Raw genomic sequence first — 20,714 nt, 5'->3', positions numbered from 1 at the left:
TGCAGTTGAGCGCCTTGTGTGGGAGCACGGTGACATTAGTGTGTGTGAGTAGTGAATGTGAGGTATCATTGTAAAGCCCTTTGAGTCTCTGTGTTAGATGGAAAAATGCCGTCCATTTACTGTATAGTGTAAATTGCACCAGAGTATAAGTCGCACCTGTTCAAAAATGCCTCTTATAGAAACTTATAGAAGTCACTCCAGACAATAAGTCACACTTATTTCTGTATGTGCAACACACTTTTTAACACACTGTTTTTGTGTGTGTGTGTGGGGGGGGGGGGGGGGGGGGGGGGGTGCTGTTAATGAAAAAATTTAAAAAAAGCAAGCTGGACAGATCAAGTGACTGATATCTGATGCAATTTGAACAACAGAAATTGTCAGATGGACACAGATGCTGAAGTGGAACAGTGGAGTTTTTTTCAGGGAGCCCTGTTGACCACCAAAACGTGAATCTGCTGCAAATCATGAATTACCCTCAAACGATTAATGAAAATATACGCAAACTGTGAATATCCGTTAAAAATCAGTAATTTTGCTGCAAACCGTGAATAAAATATCCCACAAGATAAGAACGCAGGTCTCGCAAAACATAAGTCGCACAACGTGAATATCATTTAGGATATATATTTTCTTTGAGTTTAAGTAGTTTACAGATTTTAGTTTACACATCAATTATTTCAGCAAATCTTGATCACAAATTCAAATTCAAATTTATTAATTTATATAGCGGCAATTCACGATGAAATCATCTCAAGGCGCTTCACACAACATAAAAAAAAACTGAATTAAAAATTTAAAACAATAAAAAGACGACCATAAAAGAATACAAGAATAAAAACACATCATAACACTAATGATAAAATAGGGAAAACAAATGAGTCTTTAAACATGACGTAAAAGTCTCCACAGTATCCGACTGCCGAATGTGTGCCGGCAGATCGTTCCACAGAGCTGGGGCACGGTAGGACAAAGCTCTGTGACCGGCAGACTTTTTATTCACCCTGGGAACACACAGAAGTCCTGCACCCTGAGAACACAGGGCCCAAGATGGTTCATAGGGGCTTACCAGGTCAGCCAGATAGGGAGGTGCAAGTCCATGAACAATTTTATAAACTAATAACAGTACTTTAAAATCCGATCTTGCAGCAACTGGAAGCCAGTGCAGGGACGCCGAAACGGGCGTAATGTGGTCAAACTTTCTGCTTTGTGTCAAATGTCTGGCAGCAGCGTTTTGAACCAGTTGAAGACCCCTAATCCTGGACTGCGGTAAGCCAGAAAATAGAGCATTACAATAGTCCAATCTAGAAGAGACAAATGCATGAATCAAAGTCTCAGCATCAGCCATAGACAGGATGGGACGAATCTTCGCTATATTTCGCAAGTGGAAGAAAGCAGTCCTCGTAATTCTAATGTGGAGATCAAAGGACAACGTAGGATCAAAAATTACTCCAAAGTTCCTCACTTTATCTGTATGATTATAACACACGAACCTAAGCTAAGTGCTAACTGATCAAATTGATGCCGATACCTCACTGGACCAAGAACCATAACTTCAGTCTTATCAGAATTTAAAAGTAGTAAGTGACTAGACAAAGGCTATCTCTGCAAAAAAAATAAAAAATTGGGGAGGAAGCGGGGTCTGGGGGACTACAGGGACAGTGGCAAGTGGGGAGTCTCGCGCAAAGCCACGTGGTGCAAAGAAAGTGAGAGGCAGGCAGTCATAATCCCACAGATGGTAGCTTCACACCATTGGCTCCTCAGCCAAGCACATACACCAAATCGTGAAGAAATTCACGATTCCGAGATATGCGTTCATGTTTCGGGAGGTATTTTTTTCAGTATTCGCGTTTTACAATTCACGAATTGTAGATAATTCATGATTTACAGCTGTTCCACATTTTAGGGATTAAGAAGCCTTCAACAGATGGACGTTATACTGCAAAAATAATCAAGATGGACAAATAAACATACAGTGAAGAACACTGGATGTGATGCAGTTTGAACAGCAGAAATCGTCAGGTTGACATGGATTGCTGACCCATAGCATTGGAAATACAACAATAAAAACATGAGTCCATTTGATTTTTTTAAATCATTTTTTCATCTGTTATTTAAATCAACTCCAGTTTACGATTATTTATTTATTTATTTATTGTCATGGTGTACTTTTGTGATTGACGTTTCTTTTGTTGTGTGCATTGATTCCCTAGGAAAGCCCTATTTAAAGAATTATTATTATTATTTATTAATGTATGATTTTTCATTTTTCATTAATTAATTTATGTATTTATTTACATATTTATTTATTATATTCGTTGCATTGGAGTATATGTCACAGGATCTCTCAAACTAGTTTAAAAAATGATTTGTGAGCAGGATTACATTGTGTTTTTATCCAGTCACCCTGAAACTTTGTAGAATGCTTAACCTGACTGATCTGAATTAGGAAATTTAATACATTTTGTTGACATTCTTTTACATAACAAAATGTAGCATTTTATGTCTTATTCAGTTTCTCAAAAGTTCTGTCCCCCATGTCACAGACAGACTGTCCTATGAAATTTCCAGCAATAAAATATATGAGTACTTTTATGCAGGTTTGACGTCAATGAAGTCACTGTTTTGTGAGAAATTGGGCAACAAATATATTGTTAAAATCCAACCTTGTTGGAGGTATACATTCTCCTAGTGCTCTCTGAGTTTATTTGTTTTAATAGAACAGTAACCATCAAAGCTTTCTGCAGGGAAAATTTGTAATATACAGTAAGTCCCCTGGTCCACTACCCATTTGACTTTTGTTGACTTTTAATGTCTTGCTGACAAAATTCATTTGATTTTTTTGTCTCAGCTCTGTTTAGCAATATTCTGAGCTCAATGAAAATACAGAAAGCTGATAGAGTTCTTTGCTTGAAAGATGACTGCAGTTTACTATGTTCATCAGTTAACTGATATTCTTTTAAAAGGGCCATATTTTGTGAATTTTTAAATTAAATTTTAAATTAAAACTTCACTTAAAGTTTTCAGGGTGAAGGTTTGCATGTATAAAAGCATGCAAATGCCCTGCCATCCACAAATAAATGTCCAGTATGATTTACTAACAATGCACACTGAAGCTTCTGTCTTTCCAATGAGCAAAATTGCACACTTTGTCCATGTAACACTTTTGCCTTCATGAATATGCAATGTAAGATTGTGTCTACCAGAGTGCGCAAAATCGTGGGAGGTAAATATAAAGGTCAATTTAGCACACGCAATGCAGTCTATCAAGGCCTAAATGAAATCAGGTTCTAATAGCATCTGTCTATCCACATTTGAAAACAGAGTGGTAATTTATGAGATTACATGTGCACATAAATCTAGTGGAGGGGTGGTTGCCAAGTGGTTAATGCGCTTGGTTTCAGTTCAGAAGGTTCCGGGTCGTTCCACATGAGATATTCCGAGTATGCATGTCGTTATTTTCATTCAGCAATGTTTAACACAGAAACACAACAATAACACAGCAAATTTATAAGAGCTTATTTATAGTGAAATGACATTAACAATGACATTAATGTTGTGTTGCTTTTCATGGCAGCAGTGATGAATCCAGGCTTGTGCTGCACATCTTGCACCTCTCGTGAAAGAGTAGGCAAACCATTTTCAAGGCACATTCATTTTTGATTTGGTAAATGTTCGATAAATTACATTTTTAGTGAAAATGTATGTTTCTCATATTTTGCACATACCTGCAAGTGGCTGATTGAATTTTATTTTGTGTCTATTACCATACTCAAACTCCTCACTTTCATACTGCTGTATGTAAATGAGTAAATCAACTGCAAAACAATCACTAACCCAACCCACAAACGTTTGGAAAGCCCATGCAATTTAGCACTCATTATGTGGCATCTTATTAAGCCCCTTTCACACCGTGTCTGCTTCGAGTTGCGTCGTGCAGCATCATGATGACGCCATGTTGATGCGACCTAGTGCTGAGTTTATGCAGCCTAACACCACAACACTGTGAGGGACGCAAAGGGCGATGCAAAACGGATGCCAAAAATTAAACATGTTTAATTTTTTCTGCATTGAGCACAGGATGCGGAAAGGAAGTATTTTTCTCGCAAGTTGAACTTAACGGTACTTAACGCCACACCCACACAATATAACGTTACCTGACGCCAATTTATGATGCCTGCTGAGCTCCATTGTTGCTGAGCTATAAATTCACACAGGATTGTTGTTGAACTTTTTCTACCGTGTACACAATGCAGTAAAACTACACTGCTCAAAGAGCACATGTGAACAATTAAAAGAAAAAAAATGCTCATTGCAGCCTGGCTGCAGCTCCTCGCTCTCACCTCCTCAAATTCTCTCATGATTGTGTTAAATAAAGTCCATAGGTCCTGCTCACAGACTGATTGCCAGAGACAGGACATGTCCATATCAGTATACTCCTCACAGAGGACATCTCCACATCCACTCACAGACTGTTCGTGCGTGCATGCAACTCCGCGGTCACAGCAAGAATGATAAACTATAACAGAAATCAGAGCGCAGACCTGCAGCGCCGCACAAGAAGAAATATAAATTAGAAGAGAAATCGGAGTGCACACCTGCTCATTTTACTGGCTGCAGTGAGCTCCTCTGCACTCTCACCCCCCCACCCCCGCTGCGCGCAACTGCGTTCTTAGATACACAGCATATGCAACTTCAAACAGGCCCGGCGTGAAAGGGGCTTTAGTAAATCAGGCCCTTAGTGATGAACCTTGCAAAGTGTTGGAGTTATTTCTTAGTGTTGATCACAAAGGTGTTGATTGACCTCAACAGGTGTTGTTTAACTCTCAAAGGTACAGTGTTAACTGTCAAAGTGCTGAGAGTGAGAAATGAGAAAAAGAATTTCCTGTGACATAGGTTATGAGCTGCTAAAAGCTGTTCTGTGACAATGCTGTTGCCTCAGAAAGAAAAGGTTGTCAGTTCAATCCAAGGCCTTTTGCTTGTGCTGTTTCCATAGTCAGTGCCCAAATGACAGTTTTAAACTTCAGTGCTAAAGTAATGCACATAAGAATTCTACGGTCCAACCCGTTCCTTGTTGCTGAGGCAACACCCCCAGACAGAAAGCCACAATGGAAAGTGTCTCCATTGTCTCTCATAATTTGTTTGTTCTCTGCTTTCAGTGGTGAGCAATTATCTTAATGCTAAATTGAATTTGGTTCCAGCTCTGTGATTGTTGTTGGCTTTCACAATCCATTTTGTATGAAAATGGCTTTGCTGCAGTCACTGCTGAACTAATACAGAAACAAAGTCATTGGCTTTGTAGTAATTATCGTTTGTTGCATTTTTTATTTCATTTATTTCTGCAAGGGCAGTGGGATAGTCAACAACCCAGCGTGCATTTGTCAGGACAGTAATTTATATGTCTGTATTGCGACATACTGCTAACAGGAATAAACATGAATAGTAAATTACACTGTAACTGTCATAATGTTTTCAAAGGAATTGCATAAAATTTTTACAGGTATTTACCCATAAATGTACACAGTTTACTGTTCTGTGTAAGAACTAAATCCCATCCATCTCATTAGCAGTTGGTTTGCATGTCTTCACACATTACAAAAAAAAGTCGCTTGAACTTATTTTTTAAAAAAAGACAAGGTGTCAATAAGATGCCATTCCACAAAATTAGATTGAATTGGTTTGACACTGGTTAGCACAGTGGTCATGGGTTTGATTCCCACCTGTAGCCTTTCTATGTGGAGTTTGCGTGTTTGCATGGGTTCTCTCCAGGTGTTCCGGCTTCCTCCCACAACCAAAGACGTGCAGGTTGGGTGGATTGGAAGCTTTAAATTGTCCGTAGGTGTGTGCGGGTGTGAATGTGTTTGTCTATATGTGACCCTACGACAGACTGGCGTCGTGTCCAGGGTGTACCCTGGCTTGCACTTTATTACTGCTGGGATAGGCTCCAGCCCCCTGTGACCCTTAATTAGACTAAGCGGTTCAAGATGAGTGTGTGTGTGTGTGTGTGTGTGTGTGTGTGTGTGTGTGTGTGTGTGTGTGTGTGTGTGTGTGTGTGTGTGTGTGTGTGTGTGTGTGTGTGTGTGTGTGTGTGTGTGTGTGTGTGTGGTTTGACACTTCAATTTGTTTTTCAGGTCAGGTCATGGAGCATGTACTAATACGATGCATGGCTGCTGCATCCACCACACTGTGGAACCTCAAGAATATTCAGGTTGGACCAGTGGTCCTTCCCCACTTCCCAAAAGCAGATACGTGGGCATCCCCGTGGCCTTTTTCAGTTGCCGGGATCCTCAACACTGAGGCAGCTGTATGCTAGATCTTGCATAGGGAAGCTGGCCATAGTGTCAAACCTTATGTTTCCTTAGAATGCCAGCAGTACATCTCAACAGAGTCTCTGTAAGTGATTGTTTGTTTGACACAAAGTAGTTCCAGTGACACCCAAGGATTCGCTGGAGAAACCAAGTACCAAAGGCATTCAGTCATCACCTTAGGTCAATGTGTAGTATCAGGGTATCACAACCATACAGTATCATGAGGATGGAAGCACTAGGACCCTAAAGACTTGAACTTCCATTCTCCTTCAAAGGCACCCACATCACCAAACACAACCTGATGCCTAAGGTCTTCACAGATGTCTTTTGGTTTCCAAAGGCTGGGGTCCAAGAGACACAAAACTCACTGCTGATGAAAGGGAATCTCTTAAGTCTGGATGTTTGTTTTGTTCCAAAGCTATCACAAACCTCTATCTTGTTTCTCCTGTGACTTCTTTACTGGGGCTTACTGGTGGCCTAGAGGTTAACCACACACTGAAACATGTGCCCCACAACGTCTACGGTCTATTCTAGAATGTGAAATCATGAATGATAACCAGTAAACTGCCAGATCTATGCAGTTCAGCACTTTAATGTGTTACTAAAGAACATTTTTGTCTTTGTTGTTTATGTTGTAGGACGGCTACTCCCCGTATCACTTTGTGGGTTCTGCCTCAACAATAGAAAGAGACAGACAAAGGCCTTACTCTTCCTCAAGAACTCCTTCCGTCTCACCTGTCAGGACATCCCCAAACAACCGCTCAGGTGCACATGATAATTTGAAGGAACTTTCCATATTTTTCTTCCACAGGTGTTTTGCCTTTGTTTTGGATGACACAATGTGCAACACAGTTTTTTGTCTTTTTTTTTTTGTCACAAACACTTCACCTCAGTAGTTTCAGTGTTTTTAGTAGAAAAAGCCTGCCTGTGAGATTTGTTTCTATGACAACAGTATACAGTCAATATAATGCACAGGGATAAAAAGTACTCGCTCTCAGCAAGAACCAAGCATCTGTCCAATCTGCTACCACAGATGAGTTTTTTGACTCTCTAGATTTTGAGTGACAAATCAGCAAAAATAAGCCTCTTCCCCCAGTTGCCTGAAAATGTGCTGCAGTGATGTCACAGTGTCTTTTTGAAAACTTCAGGGATTTTCAATTTAACAGCACCTGGAGCTGTTCCTAAAACAAACAAACAAACAAAGCAGTCCACTCTGGAAAAAAATGCTGAGTGCAGCGGGGTGATTTGTTTGTTTCTTTGTTTTCCTGAGAGGGCTGTAGGCAGTGGCATCCACACAGTTCTCAATTAGACCAATTAAAAAAAGATGCTGGTGCACTATACTTCTCCATCAGCACTCTCAGTGCTGTCAACAATCAAAATCCTGACTTTCACTTCCACAGTTCGAGCTTTCCTCCTCTTCTTATTTTCCTCGTTCTTCTTTTCCCCCAACAGTAACTCAGTTTCTGCCAGCACCCTGTTGGACAACAGCAACGATGGCATTTGTTGTGAACCCAGGCCTCAACCCGTCCAGTATGGAAATAGTTTGTGCTCTCCATGTTTGCTTTGGCAAAATGTATGCCATATGCCCTTCCTGATGCAACCATACTCATTTATCTGGGCTTGGTACCAGCGCTCTGAATGCTCTGACTGTACACATCGTGTGGATGAAGTCATTTTTAATTTCTTTTTTATAAAATATGAAGGATTTTGATGCAAACCCCAGTCACTCCAATTTTTTAAATGGAGAAAAATGCAGTTTAAAATGGAGATTTAATGGGAAACATGTTAGAAAAACCATAGATTTCCATGAATAAAATGAAAATGGTTTCTTCAACTTATTTCATATTTTCACAGTGATAGTTACCAAAGCAGCCAAGTGCATGTTGATCCCAACTACAAATTTGTGGTTTTTGAGATTTTGCATCTGCACGCTTAAAACATGTTTTTTTTTTCCTTTTTAAAATGTAATTCTTTTGATGTATTTTATTATCTTTGACTCTATACAGTGTAAGGGTGCCTCATATGAATAAATTTGCTTCTTTCTTCTTAATACAATATATATTTGGTTTCCATTGAAATCCTTGTTTGTGAATATTTAATTAAATCAAAAATTAAAAAAATAAGAAAATGCATGAGAAAATCTGAGAGCGAACATGTGCGCACATGTATGTGGGACATTGATTTCAAAGAGCTTTAATTCTGACATCAGCCTATAGCATCAACACTCACTACCTGACTGCTTTTTGCACCAAGGCTAAATAGCTGTTCATTACATCAGCGCTCACCACCCACAGGCTTTGACGTTGTAAAGTGTGATTATATTTCGCCGTGAGCTTGAGCCCATTGGCCTTCATGCTTTGCAAGGGCGTATTAACATTAGCTGTTAGCTTTGGCGGTAGGAGAGCCCTTAGCTGTGCTTTCTCCACACCAGGCTTAGCAAGCTGATGAGGCAGAAAAGTACTTTTCCTTCCTCTCGGCTTAGAGTGGCCTTCAAGGACCAAGCTAAAAGAGAAAGCCAGAGAGGAAAGAGATGGATGAAGTAAACACACGCAAAGAAGAAAAAAAAAAGAACGGTGGAAAGAGACAGTTAATGCAGGGTGGATGAAGTGCAGGATGAGGATTTAACTTTGATCAAAGACATTGAAATTTTGCTTCGAGATCATCAGCACAAAAAGAAAATTGTACCTATGACAGTAGAGGACAGAGGGTTGAATCATGAAATGGCTCCCCTATTCGCTCTTCTTCCTCCCACTGTGAAACCTGCACATGCACATTTCTCATGTGGGGAAGCCTAAATTAACCTGATATATATAAAATAATTACAGATTTTACAAATGCTTAGGGATAATAGGGGTGTGCATTACTGTAATGCTCCACACTGCTTCTAGGGGAAGATCATCTACTATATATCTTGTTGTCAAGCAAGATATTGACTTTGAGGTTGTGAATTAATAACCTAAATATTACTGCATAACATTCATGTTTTCAGATCCAATATTTTATGGTTCTTCTTTGAATGCATCATCATTTGGAAACTATATTTTCAACTTTTGCACAGTATTCAGATGTTATCATTAAAATATATTTTCCTTAATGCTGGGTTTATGTGCATACTTTTGTATAAAACATAATCAACAGTAACATCTGTATAATGTCTTATCAAAAGAACACTTCACATTTCAGTAGAGTAAACAATATAACTGGAATGTGGACAAAATCATGTCAAATCCAAATGCTAAGATGCAAAATGAAACAAATAACAATGAAAATATACAAGAAATTTATGACTAAATATATTAACATAGGAAATTCTAGTTGAAATTAAACAGGAAAACTAACACCAACAATAGCAAAAACATAAGTAAGTAATTGTGTAACTAATCAGGAATTAATCTAAACTGTTTTATTTTTGCTAATTGACACTTGGTTAACATATGAGGTCCCATAACAATCTGAGGTTAATGGTTGATTTGTGAACTTTTTCCAGAAATTACTGGATTTCTTGGTTTGCAGCATACTACACTTAATAACCAACACTGTTACATGTACATAAACATGGCTCATTTTACAATTTATTATTTAAAACAATTACCAGTGAGGCAAGCCACAAGTTCATGCTAAATGTTAGCATCATGGTTCAGTGTTAGGTGAACCCCGGTTAGCGCCATCCCTGGTTAGCATTTACTTTAATACGGTTCATAAATAGTCATACACACCATGCCAAAGTAACAATAGTCAGTATAGTGTATTTTCTAGAGTATAAGTCAAGGTATTTTACTAGTACTTTCATAACATTAATCCCTCATGGGAATACAAAGAAGTATCATGGAAATGGACGTCTTGGACTTCAAAGTTCTCCTGTAGAACACTTGAGGATAATTAGACCTAACCTCCGGTGTTGGGAAACCAAACTGACAACCAAAGAGAATGACCTCCAGTGTGATGCAGTCAAACTTGAAGCAACATTTTCAATTCCTGGTGGGGGTTTTTTTCCCTCTGCACTTCGCAACACATTTGAATATTTCACCAAAATAAAGGAGGTTCTCCTGAATCAACTTATACCCAACCTCATATTATTCACATCACGCACATTGTTTAACACAGATCCAAGACTAGAGAAAATAGAACCAGACTTCATGTAAGTCATGTCTTAGATGGATGTCTCCGCTCCTAGAAACCAAGCGGACCCAATGAAACCCTCGACTGCACACCTCCCCTTTCCCTTTTTTCACTATTCTGTCCTTGATGACTCTTCTGTTTCATCTACTGCCTCTTTCCTAATCCTTTCTACTCACCTCGCACATCTGTATTTCAACTCTGCATAAGCTCCAGACTGTGATTCAGTCCCTTAGAGATGGATCAAAGAGGAGAGAGTAATGATGGCGTGCAGACACACTGGGAAAAGAGGGTTAGTGCAAGGAGAGAGTCATTACGATGTGAAAGAGACTGAGAGGAGTACATCTGGTCGAAGAAGAATGACTGAGAACCGTCCGTACAGAGAGAAAGAGACACAAACAGCACGATTTTTCTTCCATCACGAGCCCCAAAGGATTCTGCGATTTTCGATGTTGACAGATTGAGTCTCCCAGGCTCTCATATGCAACAGATACAAGCCAGGATCCTACAAAAACCGCTAAGGCTCCAGCAGTCTTATCTGACAGCCTGTTTGGATTGTTTAAAAGAGCCGAAGGCCCTTGTTTTAATTCAGTTTATTTAGATTTATTTTATTTATACACCGGCAAATCGCAACAAAGCTGCCTCAAGACACATCGCACAAGTAAGGTCTAACCTTACCAAACCCCTAGAGCGAGAAAACAGGCAACAGTGGTAAGGAAACCAGAGTCAGAGGGGTGACCCACTGCTTAGGCCATTTTAACAGTTACATGGTTTTTACAAAGTTTTTACCAAGCTGAAGCAGCAGGAAACCAGAATAGTATCAAAAACAAAGTACATTGTTGAGACGAGCACGCAGTCATTGGCACCACAGGCAGGGCATCGTGAGATAAGTCCAGTGCCCTGGAATGCAGGGCCAGAGTCTGTCCAGCACACCGTCAGTGGGCCACAGCACAAGCTGTCCTCATGGAAGAGTACATTCCAAAAGCAGACTGTAGTGTGCTGCGTCAGCTTCACCCGGGGCACCTTGTAGTCCGTGCAGCGCCCTATGGTGCACAGCCATCAGCCTTGCATGATGTCTTCAGTGCCTCGAACAGAAAGAAAAAGAGCGAAATTAGTCAGCTCGAAATAATTGCACCTAAGGTATGAGTTCTCCAGCAGTAAATCAATAGGGAAGCAGAGAATACTAAGATGATCGCCGCCAGCTAGCCCTGAGCTTCATTCACAGAGCCAGAATTTAGGTGTTTGTGAGGCCAAGACTGTCTTCCCTTGCCAATAAGATGAGTTAAAGGGATAGGAAGCATAGTTCCATACTATGCCAGTATGGTAGCCATACGAGAGGGAGAATAGATGCATCTTAAGTCTGGACTTGAATGCCTTTATGGAATCTGACTGTTTTATCTCTGCAGGGAGATCATTCCACAAAACAGGCACACGATAAGAGAAAGCTGTGTGGCCTGCAGACTTTTTATTCACCCTAGGGACACAAAGTAGTCCTGCACCCTGAGAACGCAGAGCCCGGGCAGGTACGTAGGGTTTAATTAGGTCAGCTAAGTAGGGAGGTGCCAGTCCGTGGACAATTTTATAGGCTAGTAACAGAACCTTAAAATCTGATCTCACAGTGACAGGAAGCCATTGAAGAGATGACAAAATGGGTGTAATGTGGTCGAACATTCTGCTTCATGACAAAGCTCTGGCAGCAGCATTTCGAACCAACTGAGACCCCTGATCCTGATCTGCGGTAAACCAGAGAATAGACCATTGCAGTAGTCCAGTCTAGAAGAGACAAATGTATGGATCAGAGTCTCTGCATCAGTCATGGACAGGATGGGACGAATCTTCACTGTGTTTCAAAGGTGGAAGTAAGCAGTCCTCGTGATATCTCTGATGTGTGGGTCAAAGGATAACATGGAATCAAAAATCACCTCAAGGTTCCTTTCACCAGTTTCTCCATGTGATGTATGACACACAAGCTTCGGTTAAGTGTTAGCTGGTCAGACTGATGCAGATGTCTCACTGGACCAAGAACCATAATTTCAGTCTTATCAGAGTTTAAAAGTAGGAAATTGCTAGACATCCAGCTTTTCACTGACGCAGGGCAATCCTTGAAAGTCTTTATGTGTTGAGATTACCACCAGTTATCAGCATGTATCATCAGCACTATCATCAGCACAGCAATGAAATATAATCCCATAATGCTGCAGTATGTGCCCAAAGGGTGCTATATAAAGGGAGAAAAGCAGGGGGCCAAAGACAGACCCCTGTGGAATCCCGTATTTCATGTAAACATGGTTAGTGGTAATGTTATTGTACAGGACACAGTGAGGGAAACTAGTTAAGTAGGATGTCAGCCATGCAAGGACATTCCCAGTAATCTTACAACAGAACCATAGTGGTGTCCAAATCCATTGCAGGCAGAAGATCATTTACCACGTTAGTGAGAGCTGTCTCCGTGGAATTTCTAAATGCAGACTGCAGTGGCTCGAAAAGCTTATTCTCTGAAATTAAATGAATATTTTGTTGTGGTGACGAGAACATGACACATGTAGTGTAATATGAGTCATTTCAAGAGACAGACTGTTTTGTAGGACGTAATCTTTCAGTGGTTTTTCTGACATTGTTTGACAGCTCTGTTAGATTACGCATGCTTTGAAGATTTGGAATGTATAATAGAAGATATACCTTACTGAATTTTCATGCTGTCACCTTTGGTCATGGAGTCAAGAAACCAGAAAAGCACTCACAGTGCAGTCCTTCACCAAAGTTTAACAGTCCTCAAATTTTTACACATGTTCCAAGTTACAGTTTTCACAATGTGATTATATATGTGTTGCCTATAATATAATTTCAAGATCCATATCCACAAAACCTGGATTGTTATGCGGATCCACGCAAAATCTCTTTTGTTCTTATTGTGGATATTAGCACCGTACATGTGTACTTTTTCCCCAAAAAAACATTAGTATATTATCTCTTGAGACATTCAAGAAAATGTTTTTTAAAAATACCGCTATCTCACAATGTCTCACAAGAAACTTGGAAAAAAATCTTGGTCCTGACATCTTAATCATATCTGCTCCAAAGGTTAATGGTTTCCTCCTTGGCCTATACGCCAGCATTCCACCAGGTTTCACAACAACTGGTTAAGTAGTTTTGGAGTAATCCTACTAAAAGACAAACAGCACTGAAAACACCACAGTTCCTCCTTGGTGGAGGTAACAAGAGCGGTAATAAACGTGATATCTCACTCACTCATCTTCAACCACTTATCTTGGATCGGGTCACAGGGAATACCATATCTACAAAGTAAAAAATTAAAACCTTGAACCAAGCTGTGCAACACTGTGGTGACATAGAGTGAGAGATCCGCCAATCTCCAGAACATTTTGGAGAGGCATCACTTTAATATTATTCATTCATTCATTTTCTAAACATGCTTAGCCCAGTTCAGAATCACAAAGGGCTGTAGTCTTTCCAGCGGTCACTGGATGAAAGACAGGGGAGGGGTGGTGGCCAAGTGGTTAAGTGTGCTTGTGTCCAGTGTGGAAGGCTCATGGGTCAAGGCCACCCTGACCCATTCTCATTCTTCAGGGGGGTGCGCTTCTGTCATAGTTTTGTACTGATATCTGTTTCCGTGCTCGGTACATCTGTATTTATATTCTGGTCATGCTCATGTTATCATTGGTTTTGTTTGCTCTTCATCATTCATTTATTTGTGGTCTTCTGTTAGTGATTTTCTAGTTTCTGTTTTTGTTTCATTTACCTTCTCTGTGTTGTATCTGGTTATGTTCCTTTAGTTATTTATTGCATTCTCTTTATTTTGTGTTGTCCTTTGTGGCATCATCTATATTCTTTAGTCGCTGGTTTTGTTTTCTGTCTTTTATTTTGTATTTAGTTTGTAGTCATTTACATTTATACTTTAGCCAGTATCAGTTCCATTGTAGTTTTGGTTATAGTCATTAGTTTTCTTGTTATCCTCCTTTTAGGCTTGTCACATTATTTCCTTGTTTTGCCCCTTATGGCCCAGTCACACGGCACTTAACGAAGGGCAACAAAGCCCTGACAAAACAAGAAATCTGGACTTTCGTTGACTTTCGTTCGCATCGTTTAACCTTCGCGCAGCTTCGTTCCTGCAGCTGGCGCTTCGTCAGGATTTTTAAACTGTTGAAAAATTTGAACGAAGGGCAACAAAAACCTCAATTCATCCATGTTTTGTTTTGCTGTCGTTCTTGATGTTTTTTAATTGTTTGTTTAGTTTTTGTAACGTTATTGTTTAGTTTGACTTCGTTTGACCAGCTGAATGTTTTCACACAGTGCAGAAGCCAGTTTGTGAGTGCTGAGGCTGCTGCTGCGTTCATGTACCGTTGGAAATTACAGGGCAAACTCAGCCTGCTTGCTTGGACTTTTTTATCTGGGTGGGGGTTCAGCTTCAATGGGCTCAGGCACCTTATATAGGCCAGAATCTTAATCTTTTGTGTGGATACAATTAATTATTTTGCCACAAACAGGGTCCTGGCTAAACTTACATCTATGCTGGTCCACTAGTGTCACCCCCTGCAGGACGTTCTGTCTGCTCTGGAGAGCAGTTTCAGTGACAGACTCATCCACCCTCGCAGTGTGAGGGAGAGATTCTGCAGATGATTTCTCCCGGCTGCTGTCAGACTGTACAATGAACAATGCTAGTACTGTGGTAACCATAGCAACCAGGACAATAATCATGTCATTACCTGCTGCATTTATTAGGTGCAATAATTTAACTTATGGTGCAAACTTAAGTCACTTTACCTACTATATTTTAACCTGTCCATATTGTAAATATCAGAGTAACTTATCGTACATTTCACGCTGAAGTCACTTTATCTGATCACTTTTACATCCCGACAATGTATATCATCCCGGCAGTGCAGCATTGAACTGAACAATGGTAGCCTTAGCATTACCCGGCACTCAGTGCTTTTTTTAGTTCTTGTTTTTTAAGAGATACTTGTCTGTTTTATTGCATGCCCTTCTATTCCTAATGTTCTATGCTGCGATGTGACACTGAAATTTCCCCATTGAGGGATGAATAAAGGCTTTCTTATCTTATCTTATCTTATCTTATGAATTTGAAACAACAAAAAGTCGTGTAATTTCCGATGGTACTTGAACGCAGCAGCAGCTGCTGCGTGCGCTTATTATTTTTTATTAAATATAACAATATGAGTGTAGGAATGACAATCCAGCCCTTCTGTACATGTGACAACGGGTAGATAATTTAAATGATTATATAAAGAGCTGTTCTGGAAAGCAGAATTCACATTGTGGATCAGCTGCAGCTGGTGGAAATAACCGCACGTGTGAGTCAATGCGCAGAGTTCATACGCACTGATCAGTTTACTGCTCTGATATATTCAATCATCTTTACACTTATATTTATTCTCCCTTTTGACAGTTTTCTGTTATAAATCAATATATATGGCTTAGAACATAATACAGTGATACAGCAGTGATCACGGCACACCAGAGGTTTTTTTTTTAATTGGAGCAAGACAGAGCATGCAGCATGCTGTCAGACAGTGAGGGTTCTATGATGGAGACGATCCCTCTTTTGTTGTGGACGAGGAACCAGAGCAGGTGGGTCCACTGACGTGCACACAGATCTCCACAGTCTCTGTTTACAGTTTCTCCAGGACTCAGGCGCTATGAGCTGCATCCCAGCACCAAGTTCTGGAACTCAGAGATGCAGACACACACTGCTCCAGCTGTGGCTCCAGGTGCATTTCGTTTAAAGCATCGAGATCGTTAGCTTAGGTTTTGTTCATTCCTCTTTCGTCTGTTTTGCGCTCTTGCTTTGCAGGCTGTTCCGTGATAAAGCTCTTTCGTCCACCTTTTCTCAATGAATAGTGACTTTTTTACATTTTCCCTTCGTTCAGGAATCGTTGTGTGCAGTGTGACTGGGCCATTAGTTTTGTTCACGTTAGTTATTGTTTGTCTTGGGCCAAAGAGGTTAAGTGCTACAGACCGCACCCCCAATGCTGTCCACTAAACGCAAACGTCCCTTCATGGAAAGCGACATGACACCTCCTAAATGGGCAAAATATTGACAAAGTGCCCGGATGTTAATGCATTTTCAATGCGGATTCACGACCAAACAGACTCAGAAAAATGCTCTCAAAATACATGTTAAAATGCTGTTCTGACCTGGATATCGAGCCAAAAATGAATTAACATTAAATTATGTAAGGAAAGTATTAAACTTACTCTGATACCCACACATTCCCTAATATTAGTGTTGAAAGTCACAGATCTGATCTGTTCCAGCTGCGCTGTTAAGCTGAGACGTCCTACTGCTGCTATGTTCTATAATCATTACAATACATTTATATATATTATATTATATTTTTACACAGTGATCCTTGCTTGACCGACTTTCATTCATGAAGTCAGTGGTGTGGGTACACATCTCTGTGTGAGGCTGTCACTGTGAACGGCACAGTCATTATAATCTCCGAGCAGTGGCTCCTTATTTAAGGTGCAAATTAAAAAAATTGTTGGTCTTGTCGAACAATTTTAATCACTAACGACAAGTATTTTAACTCAACATCAGTCTAGCAGTGGAAAATATCAACTCGACATAAGTGAAAAGTCAATGGTCTGTGTCCACAGACGACACAGGCACAGCAGGCAACATACACCTGTTTATCGACCAAATGTCACGGACAAAGTGACAAGAATAACCAAAATCACTTCATTGTGGAAGGAAATGTTGTTCCCCTTCTTACTCCGTTTGTGGCTTTCCGGTATATTTCACCTGTTTCTTGATGGCACCAATTGAGCGTCTATGGGCACTTCACACTAAGTTGCCCGGAATTAAAATTGCGACCACGCCTCCTTGCCGGGACACAGCTCAGTGCGACTGTGGCCTCTAGTTCTCATATATTAACCTCTTTGTCTTGGGCATGTCATGTTTTTCACCGTTGGGTTTTTCTATCACTTAATGTTGTGTGGGCCGCTGAAGAGGAGGTACTGCTGGCCCACCACCACCAGATGGCGCCCTGCTTGGAGTGCGGGCTTCAAGCACGAGAGGGCGCCGGAGCCACTGGGAGTGACAGCTGTCACTCATCATCAGCACCAGCTGTCACTCATTCAACTCATCACCATCACCATAAAGGCCGGACTGCAACTCCACCTCCTCGCCGAGAAATCAGCTACCTTGGAGGTAATTTTCTCTGCTAAACCGAAAACACTGACTAATAGTCTGAACTTCTTTGCAGCCGTTTTCCTGTGGGTGTTGCCTTATCTGTGGGATTGGCAGACCGGGCTGCACCGGTTCTGGTGCAGCCCGATCCCAATCGCCAGTTTGTAGTTGAAGTGGACGCCTCTGACTCGGCGATAGGAGCCGTGCTATCCCAGAGCGGGGAGTCCGACAAGGTTCTCCATCCATGTGCCTACTTTTCCCGCAGGTTGACCCCGGCTGAAAGGAACTATGACGTCGGCAATCGGGAACTTCTTGCGGTGAAGGAGGCTCTTGAGGAGTGGAGACACCTGTTGGAGGGAGCATCGGTACCATTTACGGTTTTCACGGACCATTGGAACCTGGAGTACATTCGGACTGCCAGGCGTCTGAACCCCAGGCAAGCCCACTGGTCACTGTTCTTCGGGCGTTTTGACTTTCGGATCACCTACCACCCCGGGACGAAGAACCAACGATCTGATGCCCTGTCCCGGGTGCATGAAGAGGAGGTCAAGACCGAGCTGTCAGACCCGACGGAAACCATCATCCCCGAGTCCACTGTCGTGGCCACCCTCACCTGGGACGTGGAGAAGACTGTCCGGGAGGCCCTGACACGGAGCCCGGACCCGGGGACAGGTCCGAAGGACAAATTGTACGTCCCACCAGAGGCCAGGGCTGCGGTCCTAAACTTCTGTCACGGTTCCAAGCTCTCCTGTCATCCAGGGGTGTGAAGGACCGTGGCAGTGGTCCGGCAGCGCTTCTGGTGGGCGTCTATGGAAGCCGACGTCCGGGAGTATGTCCAGGCCTGCACCACCTGTGCCAGGGGCAAAGCCGACCACCACAAGGCCCAAGGCCTCCTCCAGCCTCTGCCCGTGCCTCATCGCCCCTGGTCTCACATCGGCCTGGACTTTGTCACGGGCCTCCCGCTGTCCCAGGGCATGACTACCATCCTCACAATAGTGGACCGGTTCTCCAAGGTGGCCCACTTCGTGGCCCTCCCGAAGCTCCCAACGGCCCAGGAGACTGCAGACCTCCTGGTCCACCATGTCGTGCGTCTGCATGGGATTCCATCCGATATTGTCTCAGACCGTGGTCCTCAGTTCTCCTTTCAGGTCTGGAGGAGTTTCTGCAGGGAACTGGGGGCCACTGTGAGTCTCTCGTCCGGGTACCATCCTCAGACGAATGGACAGGCAGAGCGGGCGAACCAGGAATTGGAGCAGGCCCTCCGCTGCATGACCTCCGCGCACCCGACGGCCTGGAGCAACCATCTGGCCTGGATCGAGTACGCTCATAATAGCCAAGTATCGTCTGCTACCGGCCTCTCCCCGTTTGAGGTGTGTTTGGGGTACCAGCCCCCATTGTTCCCGCTAGTGGAGGGAGGGGTCGGGGTGCCCTCGGTCCAGGCCCATCTGAGAAGGTGCCGTCGGGTGTGGCGTACCGCCCGTTCTGCCCTGCTCAAAGCCCGGACGAGGGCCAAGAACCATGCAGACCGCTGGCGTGCCCCGGCCCCTATGTATCAGCCTGGGCAGGAGGTTTGGCTTTCCACAAAAGACATTCCCCTGCAAGTGGAATCCCAGAAATTAAAGGACAGATACATTGGACCATTCACCATACTCAAGATCCTCAGTCCAGCCGCAGTGAAGCTGAAGCTGCCAGCTTTGCTGCGGATCCTCCATGTGTCACGCATCAAACCTCACCACATTTCACCCCTCTGTACCCCCGTAACGGCGCCGCCTCCTGCCCGGATCATCGACGGGGAGCCGGCTTGGACCGTGCGCCGGCTCCTGGACGTCCGTCGGAAGGGCCGGGGGTTCCAGTATTTGGTGGACTGGGAGGGGTATGGACCCGAAGAACGCTCCTGGGTGAAGAGGAGCTTCATCCTGGACCCGGCCCTCCTGGCCGACTTCTACCGGCGGCACCCGGACAAGCCTGGTCGGGCGCCAGGAGGCGCCCGTTGAGGGGGGGTCCTGTTGTGTGGGCCGCTGAAGAGGAGGTACTGCTGGCCCACCACCACCAGATGGCGCCCTGCTTGGAGCGCGGGCTTCAAGCACGAGAGGGCGCCGGAGCCACTGGGAGTGACAGCTGTCACTCATCATCAGCACCAGCTGTCACTCATTCAACTCATCACCATCACCATAAAGGCCGGACTGCAACTCCACCTCCTCGCCGAGAAATCAGCTACCTTGGAGGTAATTTTCTCTGCTAAACCGAAAACACTGACTAATAGTCTGAACTTCTTTGCAGCCGTTTTCCTGTGGGTGTTGCCTTATCTGTGGGATTGGCGTTTGGTGTGATCAGCGACGGCTTCGCTTCACACCCCAACCAGATAAGTGGTTAGACAGGAGCTGCACGAGTGTGTGACTGGAGGTGGAGGTGCTCCCTCCCAAAAGAACACAGACTGTGGGATTACTGAGTGTGCGTACTCACACTCACCTGTACTGTTTCTGTTCTCTGCCAGGAGTACCAGGTCTGACAGCTGGAGACGGTGACCACCTGGGGACCCAGGACTTGGCGGCTCCGGTGTTCTTCAGATCCGTTGGCGGTGAGGGCCGTGTGGGATCCGGCTCGGTTCTGGACGGGCGTCTCCTATCCTCAAGCCTGCCCACATGTCACCCAACGTAATTGACTGTAGTTCCAAACTGGTTGTTGTCTGTATTCCGTTGTGCACAATTTACAACATTAAATTGTTACTGTTTGGCTTATCCATTGCCCGTTCTTTTACGCCCCCTGTTGTGGGTCCGTGTTCCTACACTTTCACAACAACTTAAGACATGTTTTTGGAAGTGGGAGGAAGCCAATATGAGGAGAACATGTAAACTCCACACAGGAAGGACTTTTTTATTAGTTTTTTTGAGTCAGAAACCTCAAGTTGCCAGATTCAGAATTGTCGCCCACTGCTTAAGTCATTATAACAATAATAGAGATAAGAAAAACAAAAACAACTAAAAAAAAAAAATGACTAGGGTGCAGATGGCCCTATCAAGTCAGTGAGAGATCTGTTGGCTGCTTCCTTGTTTTCACTTGGGGTTGCCACAGCAGTTTGGAGGTGGATTTGTATGTTGTATGAAAGTAAATAATTATAT

General features: G+C 42.8%; 1 protein-coding gene across 2 annotated transcripts in view; it reads left to right on the top strand.

The window, feature by feature from the left end:
• Positions 1-20,714, top strand: part of ctnnd2a (catenin (cadherin-associated protein), delta 2a) — a 923,305-nt gene that overhangs the window by 888,783 nt on the left and 13,808 nt on the right. For both annotated transcript variants that reach the window (XM_034165435.1, XM_034165372.1), the window contains exon 22: positions 6,944-7,070. In XM_034165435.1, coding sequence (XP_034021326.1) covers positions 6,944-7,070 — 127 coding nt within the window. The remainder of the gene's footprint in view (positions 1-6,943; positions 7,071-20,714) is intronic.

Source organism: Thalassophryne amazonica, chromosome 1 (assembly GCF_902500255.1).
Source record: "Thalassophryne amazonica chromosome 1, fThaAma1.1, whole genome shotgun sequence".
Lineage (NCBI taxonomy): Eukaryota > Metazoa > Chordata > Actinopteri > Batrachoidiformes > Batrachoididae > Thalassophryne > Thalassophryne amazonica.
Note: the sequence above shows the minus strand (reverse complement) of the source record. Positions and strands in the feature narration are given on the sequence as shown.